This window comes from Platichthys flesus, chromosome 8 (genome assembly GCF_949316205.1).
Source record: "Platichthys flesus chromosome 8, fPlaFle2.1, whole genome shotgun sequence".
Taxonomy (NCBI): Eukaryota; Metazoa; Chordata; class Actinopteri; order Pleuronectiformes; family Pleuronectidae; genus Platichthys; species Platichthys flesus.
The window spans coordinates 506201-532632 of NC_084952.1; the positions used below are offsets into that span (position 1 = coordinate 506201).

The 26432-nt window shown below is 43.8% G+C and overlaps 2 protein-coding genes across 3 annotated transcripts in view; both read left to right on the forward strand.

The window, feature by feature from the left end:
• Positions 1 to 11308, forward strand: part of LOC133958597 (alpha-1,3-mannosyl-glycoprotein 4-beta-N-acetylglucosaminyltransferase B) — a 30365-nt gene extending 19057 nt beyond the window's left edge. The window contains exons 7-15 of one of the 2 annotated variants that reach the window (XM_062393485.1): positions 498 to 573; positions 1734 to 1848; positions 4030 to 4160; positions 4470 to 4577; positions 5913 to 6106; positions 6271 to 6349; positions 6701 to 6788; positions 8677 to 8789; positions 9073 to 11308. In XM_062393485.1, coding sequence (XP_062249469.1) covers positions 498 to 573; positions 1734 to 1848; positions 4030 to 4160; positions 4470 to 4577; positions 5913 to 6106; positions 6271 to 6349; positions 6701 to 6788; positions 8677 to 8789; positions 9073 to 9096 — 928 coding nt within the window. In that variant the 3' untranslated portion in view covers positions 9097 to 11308. The remainder of the gene's footprint in view (positions 1 to 497; positions 574 to 1733; positions 1849 to 4029; positions 4161 to 4469; positions 4578 to 5912; positions 6107 to 6270; positions 6350 to 6700; positions 6789 to 8676; positions 8790 to 9072) is intronic. The other variant, XM_062393487.1, reaches the window with a different exon arrangement.
• An 818-nt stretch (positions 11309 to 12126) lies between these two features.
• canx (calnexin) lies at positions 12127 to 25086 on the forward strand. The gene is made up of 15 exons (XM_062393484.1): positions 12127 to 12232; positions 17096 to 17323; positions 17872 to 17945; positions 18046 to 18104; positions 18452 to 18593; positions 18674 to 18755; positions 18896 to 19088; positions 19230 to 19419; positions 19663 to 19776; positions 19881 to 20037; positions 20177 to 20392; positions 20944 to 21063; positions 21444 to 21564; positions 21639 to 21727; positions 21858 to 25086. The coding sequence occupies exons 2-15, from the start codon at positions 17099 to 17101 to the stop codon at positions 21915 to 21917; spliced, it is 1842 nt and encodes a 613-aa protein (XP_062249468.1). The 5' UTR covers positions 12127 to 12232; positions 17096 to 17098; the 3' UTR covers positions 21918 to 25086.
• Positions 25087 to 26432: the final 1346 nt, after the last annotated feature.

Sequence of the window (26432 nt, forward strand, 5' to 3'; positions counted from 1 at the left end):
TGTGTATTTGTGTGTATTTGTGGCACAAGTGAAACAGGTTGGGGGGGGTTCTTCTCTAGAGGGCTGAAGGAGTCGGATGTCATGTGATCATCACATGTTACAGCAACCTCCACTCAGGCCATTCTCTGGTGTCAGGGTCAAAGGTCGTGGAGGCTCGTTTCTTTTAATCTGTACAAACAGAAAGAATTTAGATTATGAAAAGTCTGAAGGTTCAGGGTGAGAACATGTGGAGTGCAGCTGAAAAAACATTGTGTGTGCGTGTGTGTGCGTGTGGGCGTGTGTGTGTGTTTGCTCTGCTGTTTACCAAAGCTCATCTGTAAACACACTGATTCAATTCACCGCTGATTGTTCAGTGTTGTTTCTGGAGCTGCTGGAAATTTATGGAGCGTCAGCTGCAAATGATGATAACATTCTGTCTCTTTCCTCTTCTTCCTCCTCCTCCTCCTCCTCCTCCTCCTCCTCCTCCTCCTCCTCCTCCTCCTGCTCCTCTTCGTCAGGTGGAGGACGAAGCAGAACCTGGACTACTGTTTCCTGATGATGTACGCTCAGACTAAAGGAACTTACTATGTCCAGGTAAAACTTCAAATTAAAGTTTCAAATGTTTTAAACATGAAGGAGATCTATGACGTGTACCACTGCCAGCCACCAGGGGGCGACTTAGATGCTTTGGCTTGACTTTTTGTCAAACACCTTTATTTACAGTCTGTCAGAAAATATATAAAGATCATATTTTTATTATTTATATTTTCATTTGCAGATTTTCATGCTGCCATAAAACCTTTTATTTAGATTTCATGGTTAAAATGAAGCGTTTCTGTTTCCTCCTCATGTTGATAATGTAACGTAATAAGACTCTTAACCTTTAACATGTGTCGTTGACAAACACGACCTCAGCCTGTGGATGGAGAGAAACGCAGGATGTGGAGTGAAGACAGGAAGCAGGAGAGGGGGACAAGCGGAGTGATGTAACCCTGGAGCTGGGGCTGATGACAGCACTGGGTCGGAATGAACAGACTCGTCCTCAAACCTCCGGCCCAGAGCAGTGACGAGGGGAAGGTCAATGCTGAGATCATTATTGTTTTCATCTGATAATTAAATCAGATAAATGCAAATCTCTCTTTGAAGAGCGAACGAGCTTGAAAGAGCGAGAACTGATGAAGGAGCTGCTGAACTTCTTCTTCTTCCTCTCGACGTGGATCTGCGTTGTGTTTCTGGATGTTTTCCAGAGGTGGAGGAATCTCCCCGTCATCTCCTCTGCCGGCGGCGCGGTGGATCACCGGGCTGCTCGCTCACTGAACATTCTGACAGGAACTCAACTCGCTCTGATCAGCGTCTCTCGCTCTGCGTTGAGGAGGTCGATCCTGCAGGGACACAAGTGGAGGATGGAGATGTCAGGAGCCACAGAGTTGACCTGTTGTATTTAACCTGTTTTACCGGATTCATAGTTCTTCTTACTGGAGTAAGAGAAGAAGAAGTTTGTGCTCCAGAAAGAGGAACACGACTCTAAACCGACTCACGTCCGTGGTTCCTGGTTCACTCGTTAAATCTCTGAAGACCACAACTTTCTCTCTCTGGTCACATGAGCTGTTTTCAGAGAGTTTCTGGAGTTTGTGTTTCTCATGTGAACGTTTATAATAATAACAAAAAAGGGTAAAAACAGGATGATGAAATTAGATGTTTCTCATGGTCTCTCTCTCATTCTCTCTCTCTCTCTCTCTCTCTCTCTCTCTCAGCTAGAGGACGACATAGTCGCTCGTCCCAACTACTTCACCACCATGAAGAACTTTGCGTTGCAGCAGCCGTCAGAGGAGTGGATGATCCTGGAGTTCTCTCAGCTCGGCTTCATCGGTGAGTCAGCAGCTCCACCAGTGTGTTTATGTATTTTCCTCCTCATGGATCACAATTGACCTCAGAAATGTCAGAACAAGTCTGAATCTGAAGCTTTTAGAGAAACAATGGTTAGCGGTTGCTCAGCCAATCAGAGACGTTCTGTGTTGGATCATGTGATAAGTCGTGAGGAGCAGATTCCCTGAAGCTTCCACCTGCGTCTCCTCTGGTTTCTGTCTGAGGGGATGGAGCCGCTCAGGTCCGACCTGCAGACTGTGGTCGTGTTGAGTTAGAACATGAGGCTGATCACCTGTGATCTATAAAACAAATGAAAGATCGATCCATCCAAAAAGTGTTTTCACTCGGCCACTGAACCACAGTTCAGTTTGACTCAGATCACAGACCACCACAGAAGTGCTTCCATTTTGAATACGGACACAGGAAGTGTTGCAAAACATAAGTGACGTGAGGATCTTTGATCCAGTTTCTATGAATATAAAACTGTCCAAATACTGTATAATCATAGATGTTCAATGGATGTTGCAGATGTTGAATGTGTAATAGAGAATATTATTTGAGTGAGTGAGTCTTTAATAAAAGTTAAAAACAGATGAAAGCTCGGTGGGATCAGTTGGATTCACTCGGCTCTGACTGAACTTCTGTCTTTGAGTGTTTCCAGTTGAGATCAGAAGCTGTTGTGGAACTGAGTCGACTCCGTCTCGGCCTTGAGGCGCCGCTTCCTCCGTGAAAAGCAATTAAAAGTGAATTATTGATGAAACTAACAGCAGTGGAGAAAACAATCCATTATGTCATTATGTGTGTTATAATGCCAGCGGAGCCTTCAGGGAGCGACTCACTGATCACAGACTGAACCAGGCTGATTCATTTGATTTCTCAGACTCAACTGAAGACGTCAACTTTGAGTCAAGTCTTTAAATTGGTTTTAAAAGGGCAAAGTCCCAGGATTTTAAAGTAAACACAGTATTTACACCGATATAGTGGAGTCTCACTCTCAGTGTCTCCTGATCTAATTGGCCGTCACTCACAGGATCGAACTCTCACATCTCCCACTCCATCTCGTCCCCTGGAGACAGCCTGTCTGTCTCAACACGGTGATACGTCCGTCTTCTCTCCTCCGGTTTCACTTCACTTCTCGTAAAGACTGGAGCTCCACATGAAGAGTTTGAATCCTAGAAACTGGAATAATCAACAAGAACCTGCGACTCCTCCTGAGGAACTTAGTCTCACGTTGGATATCCAACAGAGATTCACAGTGAATATCCAAATTAGACTCACTTCAGTGCAGCTTGAAATGCACGTGAGCCGCTGAGTTTCAGGGACAGAGAAGAATATTGCACAGTTTAGTTTAAAACCGAACTTGGGTAAAAGTGCAGAAGTCCAGTTAATGTGTGTAGTTGTACTGGGAGCAGAGCTGGTTTTACGGCAGCAGCAGAGTCCCGGTTCTGATTTGTTTTTTCAGTTTTCGTCTCTCCTCCTCCTCCTCCTCCTCCTCCCTCTCCCTGTCTTCCCTCAGGTCCTCGTTTTTGACCTTGTGAGTCCTCTCTGACCCTGCGGTCGTCGGCGAGGAGCTGCTGCTTTAATCAATTCATCAGAGCGAAGCTGAGTCACTGAATCAAATCAGACGGAGGACAGAGCTCCAGGGGCTGCTCTGAATTTCCACAGTTCACATTTAGGCAGAGGCTAAGTTTAGTTCAGTCCGGCCTCGTTTACATCTGGGGGGGGGGGGCGGTTAGGGTTAGGGTTAGGGTTTCAGCCTCTCGACCCCGAGAGGCTGAAACGTCCAAACCAATCAGGCTTGTTTTTGTATTCTTCATCAACAGTCGCTCAGAACAGATTCACCGAAAAAAAAATTCTACAAATTAAATAAAATATTATAAAACCTCGACTTCTCTCAAACTGTTACTCAAGACAATGTAATAAAGTTTCAGAACAAACTTTCTAAACCGTTCTTGCCCCTCAGGAGCACTTCTTCCAGGACTGTCGTCCTCTCACCGACACGGCGTTTGCTTCCCTCTCCTCGTCCACAGGTTCCTCTGCTGCTCTGGGATTTGAACCAGCAGCCTCTCACTAATTAACGTGCTTCTTTTTAAGTGCTTTGAGCACTTTAACGACTCTGTGGTTGAGTCTTCTTGTGAATCTCGGTGAGGTCAGAAGCTGAACTGAACTCTCGTTGTGTGACAGGAAAGATGTTCAAGTCGTTGGACCTGTCGCTCATCGTGGAGTTCATGCTCATGTTCTACAAGGACAAGCCCATCGACTGGCTGCTGGACCACATCATGTGGGTCAAAGTGTGCAACCCAGAGAAGGACGCGGTGAGGGACCTGCATGCAACACCATATAGATACTGTACTTTGGATTTATATACCATCCGATATGTTTTATGTTTTTATACCATCTTGATTATATAGGTTTTTTATGGATAGAGTTTTTTTATAATCCATCTATCTCTGTTTTATTGGTTGTTTGTCTGTGTCATTAAAACTGATTAGCTCAGCTGCCCCCCCTGTTGGTGGATGGGATGAGCTGCCTTAAAGTAACAGGGACCCGGTGACTCAGACGTGGGCTTTGATTTAAAGATGGAATCATATTTGTCTTTAATAACCGAACGTGTGTCTCTTCAGAAACACTGCGACCGACAGAAGGCGAACCTGAGGATCCGCTTCAAGCCGTCGCTCTTCCAACACGTCGGCACACACTCCTCTCTGGCCGGGAAGATACAGAAGCTCAAGGTGGGTGTGCTCCATGTTCTACTCACGTTGTGGGGACCTACATTTATTCACACATTACAGGGACGTGAAGTCTTATGGGGACAAACAGCATGTCCACATCATTTAAATAATCACATTTTACCATGAAGACATTTCTTGGAAGTGATATCTGAACAGAAGTAGTTAGTGTTTGTGAAGCAGCAGGTTGTCGGTTCGACTCGTCCGAACAGGAACATCCAGGCGTGGGGCGGAGCCTGTAGAGCAGCAGGGGCGGAGCCTGTAGAGCAGCAGGAGGCGGGACATGACGTATAAACTCTGCTGTGGAAAGATCAGTGTTGTTGACGTCTTCGTCAGCTGATGTTGGTTTCGAAAATGTTTTACTCCCGCATTTTAGTATTGGCTCCTGAACTCACCACTAGGCTGTAGTTTCCACCACTGTTCCATATCAACCAGTTTGCAGTCGAAGACGTTTTCTCATAATACATCTATCATTGGTTCTTGTGGACGTCAGTCAGAGTCTCTGTGTGTGACTGGGTGAGAGGCGTTCAGTGGCAGCACAGTCAGTGGGAGAGTTCAGTGGGTTTGAAGCAGGACGAGGTTCAGCTGAGGTCAGTGAAGAGATGAAGATGAAGCCTCTGCAGCTCCGCCTCCTGCAGCTCCGCCTCCTGCCTGCAGCTCAGAGGCCTCGTGCCTCAGAGCGATGGCGAGCTGACGCAGCTGACGTCCGGTCCAATCATTAGATTTTGATCCTTCATCCTGGACCAGGAGCTCCTCCATGTGCAGATTGGACCATATGACTCGTAGATGGAGGCTAAACACAACGATTTCCCTCCAGCCTAAATGTTCACAGCAGTTTAGTGAAATGTAAATTAAACTGAACCAGAGAGGAAGTGGATTTCTTCTTCTGTGGATTCGAGAGATTTGTGCTAATGTGAGAGAAACGTGAAAAAAACTGTGATATATATAATAACACGTCTCTGATCAGAATAATAAGTCCTGTACTTTTATGCTTCAATTTCATTTAGAATAGAAATTAAACGTAAAGAATGACATCAACGCCTTTAATGTCGCTGCATGATATCTAGCATGTCTTCCTGAGACAAATGAAACAATATCCATGAAATCCTCAAACAGATTCTGCTCGTCAATGTGTTGATGTTAGCTTAAAGAAAAGATAAGTGAAGAAGATGAGGAGACGACGTATGGAGGTCAAGCTGCTACAGACTCTCGACCAATCGGGAGTCATCTCTAACTTGAACAGTGTTTTCTGTTGACACAGATCAATCACAAATCTTTCTGCCTCCACTTCTTTGAATCAGAAACCAGGTTTGAAAGACTTGCACCTGTTTCTTCCAGGATAAGGACTTTGGGAAACAGACCCTGCACAAGGGTCACGCCAACCCGCTGGCCGAGGTGACCACCAGCCTGAAGACCTACCAGCACTTCACCCTGGAGAAAGCCTACCTGGGGGAGGACTTCTTCTGGGCCTTCACACCTGTTGCAGCCGATTTCATACGGATACGATTCTTCACACCTGTTCGCATAGAGAGGTTTGTACCATGAAGGGAGCGGGGGGGAGGCTGTACAGACCAGGGCTGAACAGTAGGGGGCTCACTCCGTCCAACGGGTCACAAGGTCAAATCAGAAGTCACATGATCAGACGGTTTGACCGGTGATGATGTCACTGTGACGTTCACTCCTCGTTCTCCTCCAGGTTTTTCTTTCGAAGCGGAAACATCGAACATCCAGGAGACAAGCTCTTCAACGTGTCAGTGGAGGTTCTGCCGTTCGACGTGAGTCCTGAACTCCTCTTCACTTTTACTGATCCAGAGTCAGTCACCAGTCCCAGCTGCTCTGTACCTGTTCAAGGTTCAGGGGGGGCGGGGGGGGGGGGGGGTGGTAGTCTTTCTGTACCACAGTACTACACCTGAGATTTAGGTTCAGACTGAACTCAAAGGCCTGAGATTATGATAATTCACCATAGAGCTGACCTGTGTGTGTGTGTGTGTGTGTGTGTGTGTGTGTGTGTGTGTGTGTGTGTGTGTGTGTGTGTGTGTGTGTGTGTGTGTGTGTGTGTGTGTGTGTGTGTGTGTGTGTGTGTGTGTGTGTGTGTGTGTGTGTGTGTGTGTGTGTTTGTTTTCCAGAATATTCAGGCAGACAAAGAGGCCTTGACGGACGGGAGGGAGAAAACACCAAAGTATCACCGGACAGAAGACGGATTTATCAGAATAGGTGAGACACACCTTCAGTGGTGTTAATGATTTTAATCAGATTAAACTGTCATCACTGTTTTTAATATGAACTGAAATTAATCATGTGGTAGAAAGTATAATTCTACTATTCTTGTTTTCTACAGGAGTAATTTAATCATTTGAAAGAAACAGTCGAAGTTGATGAACAGATTTTACTTTGTTACCTCGAAGTTTCCTTTATACAGTAATACACACACACATACACATGAACACACACACAAACAAACACGCACACAAGCATATACATATTTGTCAGGATGAGAAAGAGGATCCATACGTATTTAACTTTGAAACACAGGCATTGTGAATCAACCTGAATCCGGTCGGTCATCAGCGTGTCTGACTTCCCCTCGTTTCTCTTCTTCCTGAACATCTTCTCTGCTGCTCCTTGTTTCTCTGAAAACAAACTGAAACATCTTTCATGCTGTTCTGGATCCTTGTGAAGAGACGAGAGCAGAGCAGGTTCCAGCAGGACGCCGACTCTGACCTGACTTCATAAATTACCAGCAGCTCTTTCATCCTCTCATCAATTTTTCAGATGAGTGTGTAGATCGATGCGGTTTCTGTCCTTCACTTAATTTCTGCTCGCTGCCTTCAGACGTCCTGCACCTGCAGAGAACCCCCCCCCCCCTACACAATAAAATGCCAGTTAATACAAAATCGACCGAGGGACTAAACATGTGAGGACGGACGTCAGAGGACAGAAAGAACGTTAGTGCTGCACAGTCGGGTTTTCGTTCTCCTCCACATCCGTCACTGTGCTGGAAAACATTCAAATATTACTTTATCCCCTAAAAGTCTTTAATTCAACATCAAATTCAACAAACTCCTCATATACGTTTAAGCAGAAGATTTGAAAAGTCCAGGGTTAGAATCAGGAAGTTCATCTCTGACAATGATAATTATAATTCTTTTTTACAGGTTGTGTTTTAAATGAGAACGGATGTCGTTTCTCTCCTCCAGTTTGTTTTATAATTTTTTTGTGGATTTAAAAGTTTTGCGAAGTTCATTAGAAGAGAAAGTTCAAACCTCCCAATCTCCTTATGTACGTTACTACATGACATCATCGTCTGTCTCTGTAGTGACTCAGTCACAGTCTTCTGTTTTCTTTAGTGATTCATATCTGTGCTCATCTGTGTGATCTCGTCTCTGAGAAAAAGCTCAATCGGTCGTATATGTTGCTGGATATTGAATCAGAACCATAATACACACATAACACCAGATAATACCCTGTGTTCAACCTTAACACACACAGACACACACCACTCACACACTGCTCTCTGTTGGGATTACGCACACACTCGTACCTGAAAGCATCACAGACACAACAATAATCCCTCTGAAGCATTATTGTCGCACCAGATGCCGACATTGACACAACACCACAGCACGTCTGAGACAAACACAACAGTAACACAAAAGCATCACACAACCACAGGGGTCAGTTAATGGAGTCTGGATAAATGTAATGGAACCTTTAACAACCCTGTAAGAAAAAAACATCTAAATCCCAAATTACTCAAAATCAATAAATGATTAAGAAAATAAATGTGAGAGGCTGAAGGTTTGTTCCACTGTGAAAATAAAATTTTCAAAAATAACATTAATAATACGTCTTATTACAGTTCAATCAAATTAATTATAATAAACATACCTGTAGCCAGCCACCAGGGGGCGATCAAGTCTGTGAAAACTACACATTTTAACGAATGTTAATGAATATTTCAATCTTGAGTTTCGTCCTTTAGCTTCCTCTTAAATCGTCTCTGGTTAAATCGCTGATGTTGTTTTTACAGAAAGAAGAAAAGACGGTAACACACAGCTCGTAACATGAGCTTCATCAATCTATTGATCTTCATGTGTTCCAGGAACGTTCCAGAATGGGATTGCAGAGGGGGAGGTGGACCCCACGTTCGGGCCCCTGGAGGCCATGCGTCTCTCGGTGCTGACGGACTCTCCGGTCTGGGTGATCCTCAGTGAGGTCAGAACACGTTCAGATCCAACTCAAGGTTTCAGGTGTCAGAGAAGTCCTGAGCGTCCCTGTAGGTGTCGTCAGGTCAGAAGTTCTGAAGTTCTCAGGTCTGTGAAGCTCCAGATCAGATGAGCTCAGGACCGAGGTTCTTCAGACACCAGAGAAGTTGTAAAGGTTTGAGGAGACGTGGAAGAAGTTCCAGGGTTCCTACAAGTGTCCAGAGAACTAACGTGGTGCTTGTGACCATCACTGACTCTTTAGAAAGATGATCATCTCTTCTTCTCTTCTTCAGATCTTTATAAAGAAAGCAGACTGAAGCCCCCCCCCCCCCACCCTTCCTCTGTGATACCTCAGAACCTCCATGTTCAGATGACCTGATGGAGCCTCGTCAGATGACGTCCTGCACGCCGGATCTCCACCACGGGGCCACAGCGCCGCCGTCTGGCCACACCTCATCATCGCAGGGCTGAACAGACCAGAGACTGAAAACAAGAGAACACACAGACAGGCTGACGATGAGGAAGATGATGAAGATGATGATGATGGTTATGATGATTAGGATGATGATGATGATGATTAGGATGATGAAGATAAAGATGATGGTGATGATGATAAGGATGATGATGAAGATGGTGATGATGAAGATGATGATGATGGTGATGATGATGATGATGAAGATGGTGGTGATGATGATGATGATGATGATGATGATGAAGATGGTGGTGATGATGATGAAGATGATGTGGTGGTGGTGATGAAGATGATGATGAAGATGATGATGAAGATGGTGGTGATGAAGATGGTGGTGATGAAGATGATCCTCCCAGATGAAGCTGTAATTAATCCAGATGTATTTATGTGTACATACATACAAGGTAAATGTTAAACACTGGTTGTCATGGAGACAATGAATGATGATGAAACTGCTGCTTCCAATGTCAAAGCCCCCCCCCCCCCCCCCCCCCAGTAAACACGTATGTGCAGATATGCATAGACCTGTAGACGCTCTCATGTGAACAACCTTTCCGTGTGTTGATGTGCGTCTCTAGCTGCTCGGGTTTCGTTTTCCCTCCATCGTGAGCGATTTGCCTTAAAGACGAAGAGCAGGTGTTCGATTAACAGAAGCAGCCCCGGACTGGAGCGGCTGATTACCCAGAATCCTCGGCCCCTCAAACCATGTGACTTCAAACTACTGACGACGACAGACGATGATTCGCTTTGATATAAAATCTCTTTTTATTTGAACTCAGGCCATGTCACTGACGACTGCTCTGTACCTTTCTACTCTACTCTCTTCTATAGTCTACCCTGATGTTCTCTACTCTCTACTGTACTCTACTCTACTTCCTCTCTACTCTACTCTGATGTTCTCTACTGTGCTGTACTGTTCTCTCTACTGTACTCTACTCTACTTACTCTCTACTCTACTCTGATGTTCTCTACTGTGCTGTACTGTTCTCTCTACTGTACTCTACTCTACTTCCTCTCTACTCTACTCTGATGTTCTCTACTGTGCTGTACTGTTCTCTCTACTGTACTCTACTCTACTTACTCTCTACTCTACTCTGATGTTCTCTACTGTACTGTACTGTTCTCTCTACTGTACTCTACTCTACTTCCTCTCTACTCTACTCTGATGTTCTCTACTGTACTGTACTGTTCTCTCTACTGTACTCTACTCTACTTCCTCTCTACTCTACTCTGATGTTCTCTACTGTACTGTACTGTTCTCTCTACTGTACTCTACTTACTCTCTACTCTACTCTGATGTTCTCTACTGTACTGTACTGTTCTCTCTACTGTACTCTACTCTACTTACTCTCTACTCTACTCTGATGTTCTCTACTGTACTGTACTGTTCTCTCTACTGTACTCTACTCTACTTACTCTCTACTCTACTCTGATGTTCTCTACTCGACTGTACTCAACTCTGCTCTACTCCTTTTAAATATTTAACTATACATTGCTGTACTATACTGTACTTCACAGTACTCCGATGTACGTTAATGGATTCTACAGTACTCTGGTGTACTTCATTGTGTAGTACTCTGTAGTACTCTTCAGTACTCTGGTGTACTCTCCTGTACTGTAGTGTTGCAGTCCGTTGCAGAAACACTGATACTGATCTTTTCCTCCTGTTTCAGTCTCATTGACGTGTTAGAGGTAAATAATAATGATTTCTACATGTCACTTACTGAAGTTATTCGCAGGAACAAAATGGTTCATTTGAGGAAGTGATTTATTTTTGTATTCCTTGAAAACTTTGTTCAGACTCAAATTCAGCTTCTTGTCCCAGCCGCTCTTCATTCCTCCACTCGGGGCTCAGATGGAAAACAGGCCGAGCAGAACTATGAAGTGAACTGAGTTTCTCCGAGCTTCAGGAAAACCTCTTTTCTTTGTAAGATGCACTGGAATGCATTGCTGTAATCTTGTGTTTGTCTTTTGTATCCTTTAGATAAACTCTATTTAAATGATCTCAAACTTCTATCTGATCTGTGAATTGTTAATAAAGACAGAAATTGAAATGACAGTTTGTTGTGTCTGCTCGCTCGGGTGGAAACAGGTGGGTCAGGTGGGAGGTCAGAGACTGATGAAGACGCTGTGAAGGATGAAGTCATCTTCACCTTAGACAGATAACACTGAGGTGACAGGAAGTGAAAACAGTGAAAGCTTATCTAGACTTTTCACCACAAAATGGATGAAGTAATCACATAGTGAGGAAACAATTAAAACCAGGATATTACAATACTCCATAAAACTCTCAAGTTAAAGTAAGCGTGCCTGCATATTAAGGTGATATATTGAGTTCAGCTTCTTACAGCCAGGAAAAGGCTTTTAAATGAAGTGTAAGAGAGAATATTTGTATTTGGTGGAGCTGTTAACAAACAGCGACTTGAAATTAGTCTTATTACAAGTTTAATCTTGTAATAATCCATTTTATTCAATTTTGTTTCGTTTGTCAAATCTAACATTATAGGTAATCTGCAACTATAAATCCTTAAATAGCTGCAGTAGAGTGAAAAGTAAAATATGATCATCTGCAATTTAATGAGGTGAATAACAGAAAATGAAATACTCTAATGTAATACACACATTTGTATTTATTTGGTTAAATGTACTTCAACCTGTAAAAGTGAATGTACTTTCAAATGCGAGTGATCATCAACCTTTCAGACAGCCAATCACTTCTGATTCCTTCTCATCCGCCTCACTACAGCCAATCAGCGCTCACTACCCCCCTCGACGCATCGACCAATCATCGCTGTCCACGAGGTTGAGTTGGACGGGGGCGGGCTCTGTCCGCTTGGGTTGAGATTTGTCTCTGACCAATCAGCTGCTGACAGTTGACAGGAAACGTCAGATGCTGACCAATCAGCGGCAGGGGACGGCGCTCTCTTCCTTCCACGTGATCGTGCTTGTTAGTTCGCAGGCGGTCAGACCAAGAGCCGGAGGTGAGTGAAACAAGCCGAATAATGTGTCGCTTTCCCGGGGACGAGGCGGCGGGCAGCGGCCTCTAGGACCGTGGCTTCGTTCCGTCTGTCTTTACTCTGATGATTCTCATCATATCCGCGTTTAGTGTTAAACGTTCAGCTCCGTGTGCGAGAGGCTAGCTGGAGCTAACTGAGGCTAATTAAGCTCAGGTGAAGGCAGCTAGCCTGCTAGCTTCCCCCGGCCTCGAATCCCACTTAATGAATTAAAAGGTTGAATATGAGCCTCGTGTTTTACCGTCAGACAGAAGCCTGTGACTCCTGAGTTCGAGCCGCGGCTCTCTGCTCCCTGCTCCGTCACTTTCTGTCGTTTCGCAATAGCATCGCAGCTAAGCTAGGCGAAGCTAAGCTAGCTGTGTGCAGCGGCTTGGGGTTGTTGTCACTTTAAAGAGATTAACGAGCTCCCCCTTGTGAAGACGGAGCTGTTTCATCACCTCCTCATGATGGAGGCTCGGGGAACATGCTAACTCCACCAGTGGTTCGGCTGCTCACCACTGGTTTCCACACGAGCCTCCGATATTAAACTGGCCACATTCTGCAGCTGTGGCTCGAAGAGGCAGATGGTTCACATGTACAGCGTCAGCCTCTTCTGGAACCACATGATTTATATTTATAAAGTATTAGTCAGTGATCTGTAGGCAGGTCTGCAGCTTTTCATTATTAAAGATGTCCTTTAGTGATGAATGTCCTCCAGAGTCCTGGGTTTCTGTCTGATTCATCTTATACGACACAGAGAATAAGTCAGTGATTATTATGATTGTAGTTTGAGATGGAACCTTTGGATCGAATCAGTAAATAAAATCCACACAGGAGCTGTTTGTATGTTTCTGTGTGTAAAATGTGTTGAATTAATAAAAAATATACATCTTCAAAACTAAAAATCAAACTCAAAGACATGAAACAGAAACTGCAGGTCTATGATGATTTAATAGTTTGTGGTTTAATATTTTGTTAATTGTAAGATAGTGTTTTCTTTGGGTAGAGAAATGCATTCTAAAATGCACATCAATTTATGGTAAACCTTAATTTAAGTCATTAAGAATCATTAATTATCCCAGTTACATGAATTATCTATTATAATAGTCTGCTTGTGTTAAACATCATTGTTCAATGAAGTGTTGAAACAGGTTCCTAATAGAGGATATTTTTCAGATGTAGGAGTAATTTAGTTCTTATTGTTTAACAGAATCTTAAATTAATCTCCTACCAACAAGAGGCTTTTCCTCATAAAACCAAGTTTAAACTGATGCAGTAGTTGGTGGTGGTGAAGAGACATTTTTAGGTTCTGGACGTATTAAATGTTGAGGATGTGACACCAGTTACTCATTAATTTACATCTGTGACATATACAATGTTCTTTCAATTAATAGCTGATATGTTCGGTGTCATAAGTTCAGACTCCAGATGGAATCATGTTGCTTCACTCCATCACTCAGTCACTGTGACGTCCTGATCGAGGTCAGAAACCAGGATTCATTCAGTTTGTAGCTTTACAGCGTCTCAGTGATGAATCCAGTTCTCTAAATAAATAAGGAATCAGAAAATGTGGATGAGCTGCAAATCTTTACATTAGAAAAGATGAGAGCAAGTGAAGTCAAATCATCCTTTAAGTTCTCATCTGTGTTTTCTGTTGGTTTTCCTGGGACACTTTTAGAATCTGCTTCTTATTGTGCAATGACTTGTATATCTTGGCCCAAGCCCAAACCCTCACCATGAGAATCAGGTGTTTGTTTGGAAAGGAGAAGCCTCTAATTACCTGGAGATCACTCCATCTTTCAGATTGAACACCAACTTTCCTTTGGTGTGAAATGTGCTGTGACATCAACTTTCTATTGGTTGGTCAATTTGTCAGAGACATTAAAGACCTTCTTTATTTGAAGAGAGGAACCAGCTCAGAATGATAAAGGTTGTTGTTGCTAATAAGATATAATTCTCACATAGTTTACTCTTTCAAATAATTAAATTAAGATCCAGTTCGTTCCAGCTCATCTGTGGTCACATGGCTGAATGTTGAAATCTGGTCCCAGCAAAATGAATTTATTCAATTAATTTATCATTTAAATATTCTGGATGAGACTCAGTGAAAACTCAGCTGGAGAAGAGTTCCTATTTATTTTTATCAGCCTCTTTTTTTTATATACTCAAGATCAACATTTAAAAAATATTAAGTGTTGGCTTCACATATTGATATATGAAGAAAAACTCTAAGAGGTCTCACTGTGATTGATTTATCAGAGCATTCAACACTGTGGTTGTGCAGAGTGAAGCTTCTTCTACCTGATAAGTTCAGACTAGTTCAATCCTGACCTGTTGTATGTGATGAACCAGCCGCTTGTTTGCTTTTTACCAGACGACAGTCATTTCACAGTGAAGAGATAAAGGAACAGTTAGTGAATCTGTGTTTATATTCCTCTCTTCACACAGGAAGACGTGACCTCACTGTTTGTTTCAGTTTAAATAGTAACCTGCTCACTGATCAGTTAACTGAAGGCGGCTGATAAAGGCTGATTCCACAGTTTGTCTGTGACTGAGCAGCTTCACTCAAACAGGTTTTCTTTTTAAATTTAAAAATATATTTTTTATTTTAAATTCAACAAACTTTCTTTGTCAGTGAAGTCGAACCAAGAGGATGATTTAAATTTCACCTGTTTTATTAGTTCTTTGATATTTTGGGATGTTTTATGATGTGAAAGTCTTGAGCTTTGTTTGTTCCTTTGATCTGTTTGAACTGGGTTCACTAATTTAGATCATCACCTACGTGGGCGGAGTCTACCTATGCTTGACTCTGATTTGGTTTGTAGACGGCGTTAACATCATGATGGTATTACTATAGCAGCATCAGCACCTTCAGGCGCAGTACTACAGTACTCCAGAAGTACTGCAGTACTCTACACTAGTTCAAAGGCACAAAGTGAACGTCCTCGTGGTTCAAACATTATATCAACATCGATTGATGTTGAGCGTGTTATTAGATTTTAAAATGAAGTAAAGTTTCTTCCCAATTAAACACTGTAGTAAGTTTACATATATGAACATTATGAAGTGAATATGGACTTTGGCAAAACAAGAAATTAGACGGTATTTACTTGGATGTTTTTCATAGAGGTAAAATGAACTTGATGGTGTTTTTGACCCATGTGGGGTGACGCTGCCGGGCCGTTCATCAGGAGGCTCGGTGTTCTCCTCGGGCTCGGCTGGACTCTCTTATCAGACGGTGAATCAGATGCAGCAGATGGTCTGAAGGCAGATTAACACACTCCAGCTCCTCCAGCCTCGGACTGAGTGACACTAACTTCTCCTGGTTTCACTCAGTAAGAAAGGCCTGATTCCCTATGAAAGCTGCCCAGGGTTTTAAAAAGTAATTTAGATTAAATTTCCTCAGTTAATTCAATTTACATGTGCTTCAAAGCAAAAATATGATATATATAATAATTAGTTATTTTAAATAAAAATGATAAAATCTACAGAAATGTTAATTTAATAACAGCCATAAAGCCGAGGCCTCGAAACCAGAGCATCAGATGTGGATTCATCAACCACTGGAAATAGCTCTGACTGTTTCCTCCCATTTCTATTGATAAATTACAATGGTCTGTTTAACAATATGCTGAGCCTTTTTTATTTGTTCATTTATTCAAAACTATGGACGAATGATTGTCCAAGTATTTGATTTCTCTGATCGATTAATGGATTGTATCAGCTGTTTTAGTCTTGTCCCCACGTGGCTCTGCAGATTATTCCTTTAAAGCCATGTGGTGGATGGGCTTGATAAACTAACAGCTACACACTCATCAATAAACTGCACTGCTGTTAGCCTGGCATGCTAATCCTGCAGTGGGGTAATCTGATTAGCCTCAGTCTGTTGTGAGGCGTCAGGTCCTCTGTTTGAACCAATCAGAGAAGAGGAATCATTTTCATCAGCCACACAAACCTTCAGAGCGGTGAATTTAAAAGCAGACCTGTCGTAGTGAAATGAGTCTGATCAGAGGCTAAATGTCGACATGTTGAAAATAAGTTACAATTAGGTTCTAGTTTAGATAGTGAAGTTATGATAATATGGAGCAGCTACTGATGTGTTATTTCCTCAGTCACTTAAATAATGGTTTTATATTAAAGAATAAAATAGACGAACCGACGCATTCACTTTTCTTTAATGTTTCAACAAAACTGACAAATCATTTTAAATTTAACATTTAACAATCGTTTGTGAAGATTTTTATTCCTCTGTGAATTCAACCGTGTCAGACATTTCTACAGGAGAAAAGACTTAAAAAAGAACATGTGGCTGTGCTGCTGAATCTCAAACGCATAATCATTGGTACTGGTAAACCCTGTTCTTAATTTACCTGTACCCCCCCCCGTGTGTAATAAGTAACCTGCAGTATCCAGGGAATCCTGTGTTTAAGTGCAGAGTAATTGTCCATGTTCTGCCGTGTGGTTGTGGGGTGCTGCAGTAATCCTGTGGGGCGTAATCCCATTAAGCTGTTTGTCCTGTGGGTGCTGCTTGGTCTCCATGGTGGTGGACGGCTGCCAGGGACACAGGAACATGCAAGTGTAAATCAATCGTTAGAAAAAACTGTAGAGCTACAAAAAATTCATTCATTAACTTCTGCGAACAGAACCCAGATTCACTGCCATCTCGTGGTGAGGTCGTCTGTGTTGTAGTGATCGTAGGGTGAAGCCGTCCGCACTCGACCAATCAGGAGTCAGTCTCAGCTGTCAATCATGATGTCTGTTTTTATATCATCAAATAACTATTTCAAACCAAATACTGGGTTTGGATGAAATGCAGTAAATGTTCACCCTCTCCTCTCCTCCTCTCTGCAGACCATGGATCAGAGATTTGGGTTATTAGTTCTTCTGGCGGCCGGCCTCCTCTGCCTCAGCTTGGCCCCCGTGTCTCAGGCTGAGCACCAGGTCGAGGACGGTCTGGATGATGACGTAGACGTCGAGGACGAGCTGGATATGGGTTTGGCCGGAGCTGACGAGGAGGAGCTAGAGGGGGACGTTCAGGATGAGGCTCCACCTGCTCCTACAATTCCTCCCGTACCCAAGGTAAGACGATACGATTGGACGGTTGAGACTTAGTGTCTGCAGATTCGAAGAAGGATATTTCAGAATATTAAACACTTACCTGTTCATGTATCTCTTGTTGGAAAAACCAGTATCGTAGTATTTTTGCGTGATCTGTGAATCTAACGTAGTCTCTTCAGGGAGGAAACGTTTTCACTGAGGAGGTTAAAGATATTTTCCCAGCCTGTCACTGATTAACCAGCTGAAACAGGAAGTGGCTTTGATAGTGGGTCAGTAAACTGACCTGCTGATCCACTGACCTGCATTCACGCTGGAAACCCCACCCCCCACCACCACCACAAAAGACTCCAGTGAAATCCTGACTTAGTTGTAATTTTAAGAACATTTCTAGAGATGCTATTAAGCTGAAAGTTGGTACAATGAGAAACATGTAACTGATCAGAGAATATGAGGTTAAATACCTGAAAATAAGAGCAGATGTCACAACTTCTGTGAACGTGAGAAAACGTGAAACCAGAAAGAACACAGTTCACCTGCTTTAATTCCTTCTCTCACCTCTTTGTGTTAAGGTGACCTACAAAGCCCCTGAGCCGATGGGGGAACATTTCTTCGCAGAGTCTTTTGACCGAGGGACACTTGACGGGTGAGCACATTGATGATTAGTTTAATCAGCTGTTGAGTTAACTCCGTCTGAGACGTCCAGGTGTGTTGGTGACTGAAGTGTGTGTGTGTGTCTGTTTCAGCTGGGTTGTGTCCATAGCCAAGAAGGAAGACACTGATGAAGAGATCGCAAAATATGATGGTGGGTTCAGATTCACAACATGTAGACCGTACGCTGACGTGAGGAAGTAGATCACATGATCCTGCAGGGTTTCCCACAGAATGAATTCAGGTTATGGCAGCAACAGGGTTCACACTGGTGCAGGGTTCATTCTATCAAAAGAACTGTACAGTACAAACACGTTGTATTAAACACCTTTTCCAACATGACAAAATAGAAAATGTTTATTTTCTCCATCTTCTGTTTTTATTTGAATTTAGTCTGTCTAGTTCTATTGTGGGATCTTGAGTCCACAACATTCAGTGTGTAGTGAGGGGGTGTATCTAACACGCTTGAGGAGATGGTGAATGATGTTGATGTTTTAACAGGTAAATGGGCCGTGGAGGAGATGAAGGACAGTAAACTGCCCGGGGACCAAGGTCTTGTACTGAAGTCCAGAGCCAAGCATCACGCCATCTCAGCCCAGCTGCTGCGACCTTTCACCTTCGACACCCAGCCCCTCATCGTCCAGTAAGAACACAACATGGTCTGTGTTGATCCGTTGTGTGTTTCCTCCGGGTGTGTTTCTGACTCCGTTTCTCTTTGTTCAGGTACGAGGTGAACTTCCAGGCAGGGATTGATTGTGGTGGTGCCTACATCAAACTGCTGACTCAGACTCCTGACCTGGACCTGGTCAGTCACACACACACAAACATACAAACATACACACAAACATACAAACATACAACATGGTTTCACTGCTCGTCTTCTCTTCAACTTTCAACCGTTAAACCTTTTAATGAAGCTGATTCGTTGTGTTTGTGTGTCTCCAGGACCAGTTTGTGGATAAAACTCCGTACACCATCATGTTTGGACCTGACAAATGTGGAGAAGATTATAAACTTCACTTCATCTTCAGACACAAAAACCCCAAAACTGGAGAGTACGAAGAGAAACACGCTAAGAAACCAGATTCTGACCTGAGGACCTACTATACCGACAAGAAGACACACCTGTACACACTGGGTATGTTTCAAACACAGACACAGACAGACACACACACACACACACACACACACACACACACACACACACACACACACACACACTCTCTCTCTCTCTCTGGGCGTCCAGGTGTGTGACTGCTCCCTGTGCCCCCTCCCTCAGTGTTGAACCCTGACAACACCTTCGAGGTGCTGGTCGATCAGACGGTTGTGAACAGCGGCAGCCTGCTGACAGATATGACCCCCCCTGTGAACCCCCTCGCCGAAATCGAGGACCCGGAAGACCACAAACCCGAGGACTGGGACGAGAGGCCCAAGATCCAGGACCCAGACGCAGTCAAGCCCGAGGACTGGTCAGTACATGACCTGGGTCACCCTGGAGACACGTGCACCACTTATTTGAATTCATGGGTTCACCATCAAATGTTCTTCAGTTGTTTATTCTCTCAAATGTTTTGCCCAATTAACTGTTCAGATAATCACTTGACCATTTAAATTGAAGACCAACAGCTGTGATTAAACAGATCACTTCTGTTATTGGTTGGTACCATGACTTCATCCTGTGTGTGTGTCTGTGTGTTTGTGATGGCGTGCAGGGACGAGGACGCTCCCGCTCAGGTTCCAGATGAAGACGCAGTGAAACCAGACGGCTGGTTGGACGACGAGCCGGAGTACATCGGAGATCCTGAAGCCGTCAAACCTGAAGACTGGTACGTTGATGCACTCGTCTGGTGGCGATCATCCACAGTGAAGTCCGCCGGGGTTGTTCTCCATGTTCAGCCTGGTAACCGTCTGTGTATGTCCTGTCCGTCAGGGATGTGGACATGGACGGTGAATGGGAGGCTCCTCAGATCCCGAACGCCGCCTGCGAGTCCGCCCCCGGCTGTGGCGCCTGGAGCCGTCCGATGATCGATAACCCCGCCTACAAGGGCAAGTGGAAGCCCCCAATGATCGACAACCCCAACTACCAGGTGAGCTTGTTAGCCCCTCCCACATTGGACGCAGTTTGAACTGAGAATCCTTTTTACAACATTTTAAGGAAGTTTCTCTTTGGTCACCAGCCAGAGTCTGTTTGTTGTTGATCTGACCTCTGACCCTCGATGTTCTCAGGGCGTCTGGAAGCCAAGGAAGATCGCCAACCCGGAGTTCTTTGAGGACCTGCACCCGTTCAGGATGAGTCCCTTCAACGCTGTTGGACTCGAGCTCTGGTCCATGACCTCCGACATCTTCTTCGACAACTTCTTCATATCCAACGACCGCAGCACGGCCGAGCGCTGGGCCACCGATGGCTGGGGGCTGAAGAAGGCAGCAGAGGGCGCGGCTGATGTAGGTTCAGGCCGAAAGGGTTTCAGATTCTACAGGATCCTCTTTACAAGATCTGTTACAGAGCAGAGAGTAGACCTGACTGGATGTAATTCAAACTGAATTCAAATCACGACGTTTACAAACACTTAAAATAATATGATATATACAATATCTAAAGAAATAAAACAGAATTTAAATTTTTTTTAAATATTAAAAGAATTACAATTTTCTTTTGACGAAGTGATAGAAATTTGTTTTGAAGCTCAGTGATGATGAAATCCTCCTGAGAGGAAGCGTCTCTGAGCAACACAGACTGGTGCTGCGTTCAGGGACACTGCTCCTCACCGGCATTACTACAACTCAATCAAAGCTGGAGCAGTTCACCTATTTTAAATCCATAAGGTCTGCAATATTCAACAGTAGGAAAACGGTTTCAGAACCTGTTTTAATCCTGTGAACACACTCGCATGTCGTAGTTGTTCAGATAAAAGACTGAGTTCTGTGGATTTGGTCTCTTATCGCTGTGATAATGTTTTTGTGTGTTTGACTGATTGTGTTGTTTGTGTTTGCAGCCTGGTCTGGCCACACAGATGATGAACGCTGCAGAGGAGCGTCCCTGGCTCTGGATCGTCTACGTCCTCACGGTGGCTTTACCGATCGTCCTCATCGTTATCTTCTGCTGCACCGGCAAGGTAGCTAACACACACACACACACACACACTCACTACTGTGGCTGGTTAACCATGCTGTGGGCTCTGAGGTGACTAAGTCCAAAACAAAAAACAATTTTGGTTAAAATGAGTTTATCACAAGTTCAGGAAATGGAAAAACGACGAATGAACATTTGCTTAAAATTCACAGAAGGTAGTTGTTGAACATTGTGATGAGAAAAATCAAACATTTTAGAAAATGCAACAAACCTTTATGACATTAATCAGTGCTTCTTAATAATTTATTATAAAAATCAGTTTCTCTGTTTGTCTTTGAGTTGAATGTGTGACGTTTAAACGTTGTGACCTGTACATTTGCGTTTGTAAAGTCAAAGTGAACTGATTTCTTGCTTCTTCTGCAGAAGAAGAGTGCGGCGACGCCAGCAGAATACAAGAAGACGGACGAACCTCAGCCTGATGTGAAAGAGGAGGAAGAGGAGGAGCAGGAAGAGAAGGCTGAAGAGGCAGAGGAGAGCAGTCCAGGTTGGTGTGACGGAGGTTTCAGAAATCTTGACCTGTTTCCGTTCTGTGGAACTGACTGATTCTGCTTCTTTCAGCTGCAGAGGGCAAGAGCGACAAAGAGGATAGTCCGGGAGAGGAAGAGGACGCTAAGAACGATGAAGATAAGGACCCCACAGTAGATGAGGTGAGCTGACGACCTGACCTTCCATTAAGGGCCTGGTTTAGACGTCTTCACAGCTTCATGTTTTAGGTGTATACAAACCTTCCGATTGTCCTTTTAAGAATTGAAGTGACCGTCTTTGTTTCCTCTGTAGAAGTTGGAGGACGATGTTCTGCGGAGATCTCCCAGGACCAAGAAGGTCAGAAAAGACTGAAGTCTCTGAATCCAAAGCCCTGACCTCGACTCCTCCCCCTACTGCCTCCCCTTATACACCCCTCCCCCATCCTCCCCATCCTCCTCTGCTCCGAGGTGATGAAGCCTGAACGGATCCAGAGGAAGCAGTGAAGCCGACAGGAAACTAATCAAGAAACTGACGCCTGATGATTCCAGTATGAGCAGGACTGAGTTAGTTTGATTAAAGGAGAATAACTAAGATTAACTAAAACTTCCTGCATCATTCCTTAACAACCCCTGAGCAGACTCGAACCCACGACGCCACGTCTCCTCTTCGCCGCCACCTGCCGCCACCCACGAGCTGGCCAAAGCCCCGCCCTCCTAACAGCCTGTTAAAACCCTGTTGACAGTTTGCTGATCAGTGTCTTTAGTTAACGTAGGTAACTGACTCAAATTAAACCGTCTAACCTCAGGTCTGAGGTCAGCCTGTTCACATCCATCGTCCTGTTGGGTCTAATATTGAAGCTGTTAGCGGTTAGGATTAACTAACCCACTGCAAATCCACCAGTCAGAATATAACGACAGGAAGTCTGAACCAATACCCGATCAATAATCTATACAGTTAACAGAGTAGTCTGCTGACGGGCAGATAACTAGCCAATCATCTATCAGGGTGCTGAACAGGCTAACAGGTTATCCAACAACCAGAAGTCTCTGCATGCTAACCTTACAGCTAATTAGCCACAGAACTTGTCTTTTAACTCTTTAACCACTGTCCAGCAGCTTCTTAGCCTGACTTGTAACCAACCAGCAGACAGGATGTCCTCACATGATCCGGGCAGTAGCCTGAATGCTCTTGCTAATTAGCCCATGAGCTAGTCCGTAGCGATGGAAACCTCATCCCTCTACTCAGCTGATCCCAGCAGTTTGCTAACGAGTCCACAGATAATGTTAATAACTGCAACTTCTTCTTCCAAGACTGGAAATTAGCCTGTTAGCATCCCACCCATTACTTTTCAATCAGCTGCAGCAGTCGCATGCTAATGGCTCCGGAAATGGAATGAGTACACTCCAGCTGACATGAACTATATTTTCTTCTCGTGTTGTTGTCACAGACGTTCGTGGAAGTTTTGTCCTCAGTGTTTTTAACATGTGTTTTTGTCCTGATGGCAGCGGAGAAGGTCAGAGGTCAAGCGCTTGTGTTGTGATTAGAACAAACTGTCGGTTCCAGGCCTCGGGTGTCGTGTCACCTGGAGTCAAGGTCACAGACGGATCTTGTCAGACCTGTTCTCGCCCGGTGTCGTTTTCAGTCAAAACGGTTGAGTCAGCTTGTCCATGGGTTCTACTGGCGGCAGCAGAGGCCTCTTAAGACCCGATACTCCATCTTTAAAAACAATTCATTTAGATCTCAGTCCAAACAATGACGGCAGACGTTTCACTGCTCGCGGTGAAAACCCTTTGGCTGCTCGGTGTCGATGTGTAATGAGGAAAAACTGAATCTGTTTCACATCAGCATCATCGTGAAACAGATCCAACAGATTTCACAGTGAAACTCCTGATTGTCATCAAACCTTTCAGCTGCTGTGTCTTTAAACCTTTCACATCGTCACTGAGTCCCAGTCATGTTTGTTTGGACTGAAACTGATGTCGGCAGATGGACAAACTCCCAGTCCCTCTTTCATCAACCCCATGTGCAAAGAAAAGGCACTAACGGAAAAACTCAGGCGCTTATTCCCTCACCCGTCCACCTGCCGCACCACATCTGGATTCTCGCCCCATGTTAAAGAGACGGCACTTGAGCGAAAAGTTCGTTCTTAACCACAAAAATACGAGAAGAAATATAAAACTCCTGTCGGTCACATGGTCAGTTTGGTGACGTGTGCGCGGCTGTGATCACATGACTGAGCCGTCTAAAGTCCACAGGAGTTAACTAAGACCTTTTTAAAGATTCTACCTCTGGACTTGGTCCTCTGCCGCCTGCTGGACGCTGTGGACACGCTCTCCATGTCTCGCTGAGAAAAAGCTTCTAGTTGCAGCTGAAAACTCCTGAAACTCAATCTGAGAATCGACTCCTGTTTGTTCGTCCAACATTTTATCTTCAGCGTTGTTTCTTACAAACACAAAGCTCAGTCAAGCCACTCTACTTTATTTAACTCTGAAAAACTGCTGACGACAATATTTCAGTGTTTTAAAAAACTGACTGGTTGTGTTGACCTCTTGACCTTGCCTCTAGCGCCACCATCAGGACAAATCTATTATCTAAGCATAAAAAACACTAATTATTCCATGAACGTTGTGTGTGAAGCTGCAGCAGGAGCTCAGCCTCCTGGACTGTGATCCTATGTGTTCATTGTTAAACTGAAGTTTTGTGATGAAGGAAAAACCAGAGCAGCACATGAGATCACACGAGGTTTCCTCCGTGTGACGGAGCCAGAACGACACGGCGTCGATCAACAGATTTATAAATATTTAAATATTAACTCAGTGTGGAAAAGAGAACTACGTCCGTTTGTGTAGTCTCATGACTGATGTGTCCGTCTGGACCAAACGTCACGTCAGGTCTTCCTTCTGTTTATCTATTGAAACATTTGATTCAGTTAAAGACGAGTTAGGAATCACTTTCAAAGTCTGAGGTGTGTTTCTGGTTGTTGCTTGATTCCTGTGTGGGGCCTTGAGATGACCCGGAGGTCCCTGCTCGGTGCAGGTGACCTTCATCTGTCCCTCCTCCCGGGTCAACACGCTGCAGTGGTTACCTTTTCGCTGTGAACTGTTGCTTTCACTAATTTTTCTCCCTGTGCTGTGAACGGTTTTAGGATGAATCTGACGCAGCGTTACATTCCCATCATCAACGTATGTTTCAGCCACTATTCATCGTCTGCCACCCTCCTCTTCCTCTTCCTGTTGTGTCCGACTCTTTGTTTTCTCTGGTCGTGTCCAGCTGAGGCTGCCTATAGCTAACAGACTGTATAGACTGAACACTGTATCTGCTGGTGAGACTTAACGTGACTCTGTAACTATTAACTTTTTATTGTTTTGTTGACTTTGTTTTTAAACTATTTGTTGGGCCCAGCGTGTTTCTGATGAGCACACTGTGCAGCCGCAGCACAGGCGGTCCAGCCTGGGGTCGAAGTGCTGTGAGGACGGAGCCTCGTGTGGACGTGAAGTCAACATTTGTTTTGATGAATAAAAAGGCCAAAATGGAAACTGAATGAGAATCTGCAGTGTTATTTCCCCCCGTGTGTCTTTGAAGGTGACGACGATCCAGATGATTCACACATTGACTTTATCGTGTTTATCAGTGGACTCGTTGACAGATTCTCAAATCTAACGCCAAAGGTTTTCACAGTTTGGTTCATTACAGCCAGAGATTGGCAAAAATACATCAAAATGTATTTTGATACAAAATACCCCTCAAATAAATGTATTAAAATAAAATACTGGTGCCAGAAAATGTAACCAAATACAATACATGTATTTTGTATTTAAAATATAGGAAATACTTATTCTGGATTTCCCGTTTTCTCCCAGTTTGGTATAGCAGAGCATTCAGGCTGTGTAATGTACACAAAGCTCTGGTGAACCCACAAAAAGGAAGAACAGTCACAGAATGTCTAACTAAGCAAAGCTATTAAAAGACAACTTCATTGATAGTGTGTGTATATATAATTCGTATTAATGGGACTTAGCCCATAAACCAGCTTTGTAACAAGAAAATATTAATCTCATATGAATAGCATCACACATTAGGCCTATGTATACTATAAAAGCATAATATAGAATTAAAACCAGGTGTACACAGGTAAAGAGCCTAAATAAATTACTTTATATCAAGTTCTGAACAGAAAAATGAATAAAAATAAAAGTTAAATATTAAATCAATACAGAAGTGAACAGGTAACTAGTGAGTAGTCTACTTATTTCTCTCTTACTGTAACTTGGCCAGAGGCATGATAGGACACATAGTTCTATATTACAGTGTTAAGTGTCTCATACACGTTCACACTGACATCTTTATGAATCCTTCCATTTTGGTTCTTGAGACCCAACCAATGAGTAGCCCTTTTAGTTGCCTTTAAGAACAACTAACTTTTCAAATATGTTTGACGTTAACCGCCTCGAGAACGAGAGCCGTCTGTCAACCGGAGCTGAAGAGCGGAGGCTTGTGTTAAATCAAACAAACAGGAGCTTGATAAGTGGTTACTGCTGAGGAGAGAGCAGGTCTTTTCTGGTGTCCTCCAGAAAATGAAGGGTCTCTAACTCAGCTTAGCTGTAGCTTGTGATCTCCTGTCTTTCCTGGACTTGAGTTTCTTCTGCTACGAAAACAAAGAAGTCATCTTCCTCATCATCTTGGAGGTCAGAGGAAGTCGTTTCACTCTCTGCCATCAGGCCAAGATCTTCAGCTGAGTGGAGCACAAGCTGCCAGACAATCCTGACAATCGTGGTGGTAGCCAGCGCATTTTGAAGAATGGGTGAGTGACGGTTGCTATGATGGCTTCATTCACATCGTCTCCAACTCCAGATAAATACTGAACCTTTTCTCCAAACCTACGAAGAT

Coding starts and splice junctions, on each gene's coding strand:
- canx (XM_062393484.1), top strand. CDS start 17,099: ATGGATCAGAGATTTGGGTTATTAGTTCTTCTGGCGGCCGGCCTCCTC. Junction 18,756..18,895: donor AGACTCCTGACCTGGACCTG/GTCAGTCACACA, acceptor GTGTGTCTCCAG/GACCAGTTTGTGGATAAAAC. Junction 19,777..19,880: donor GCCGTCAAACCTGAAGACTG/GTACGTTGATGC, acceptor CCTGTCCGTCAG/GGATGTGGACATGGACGGTG.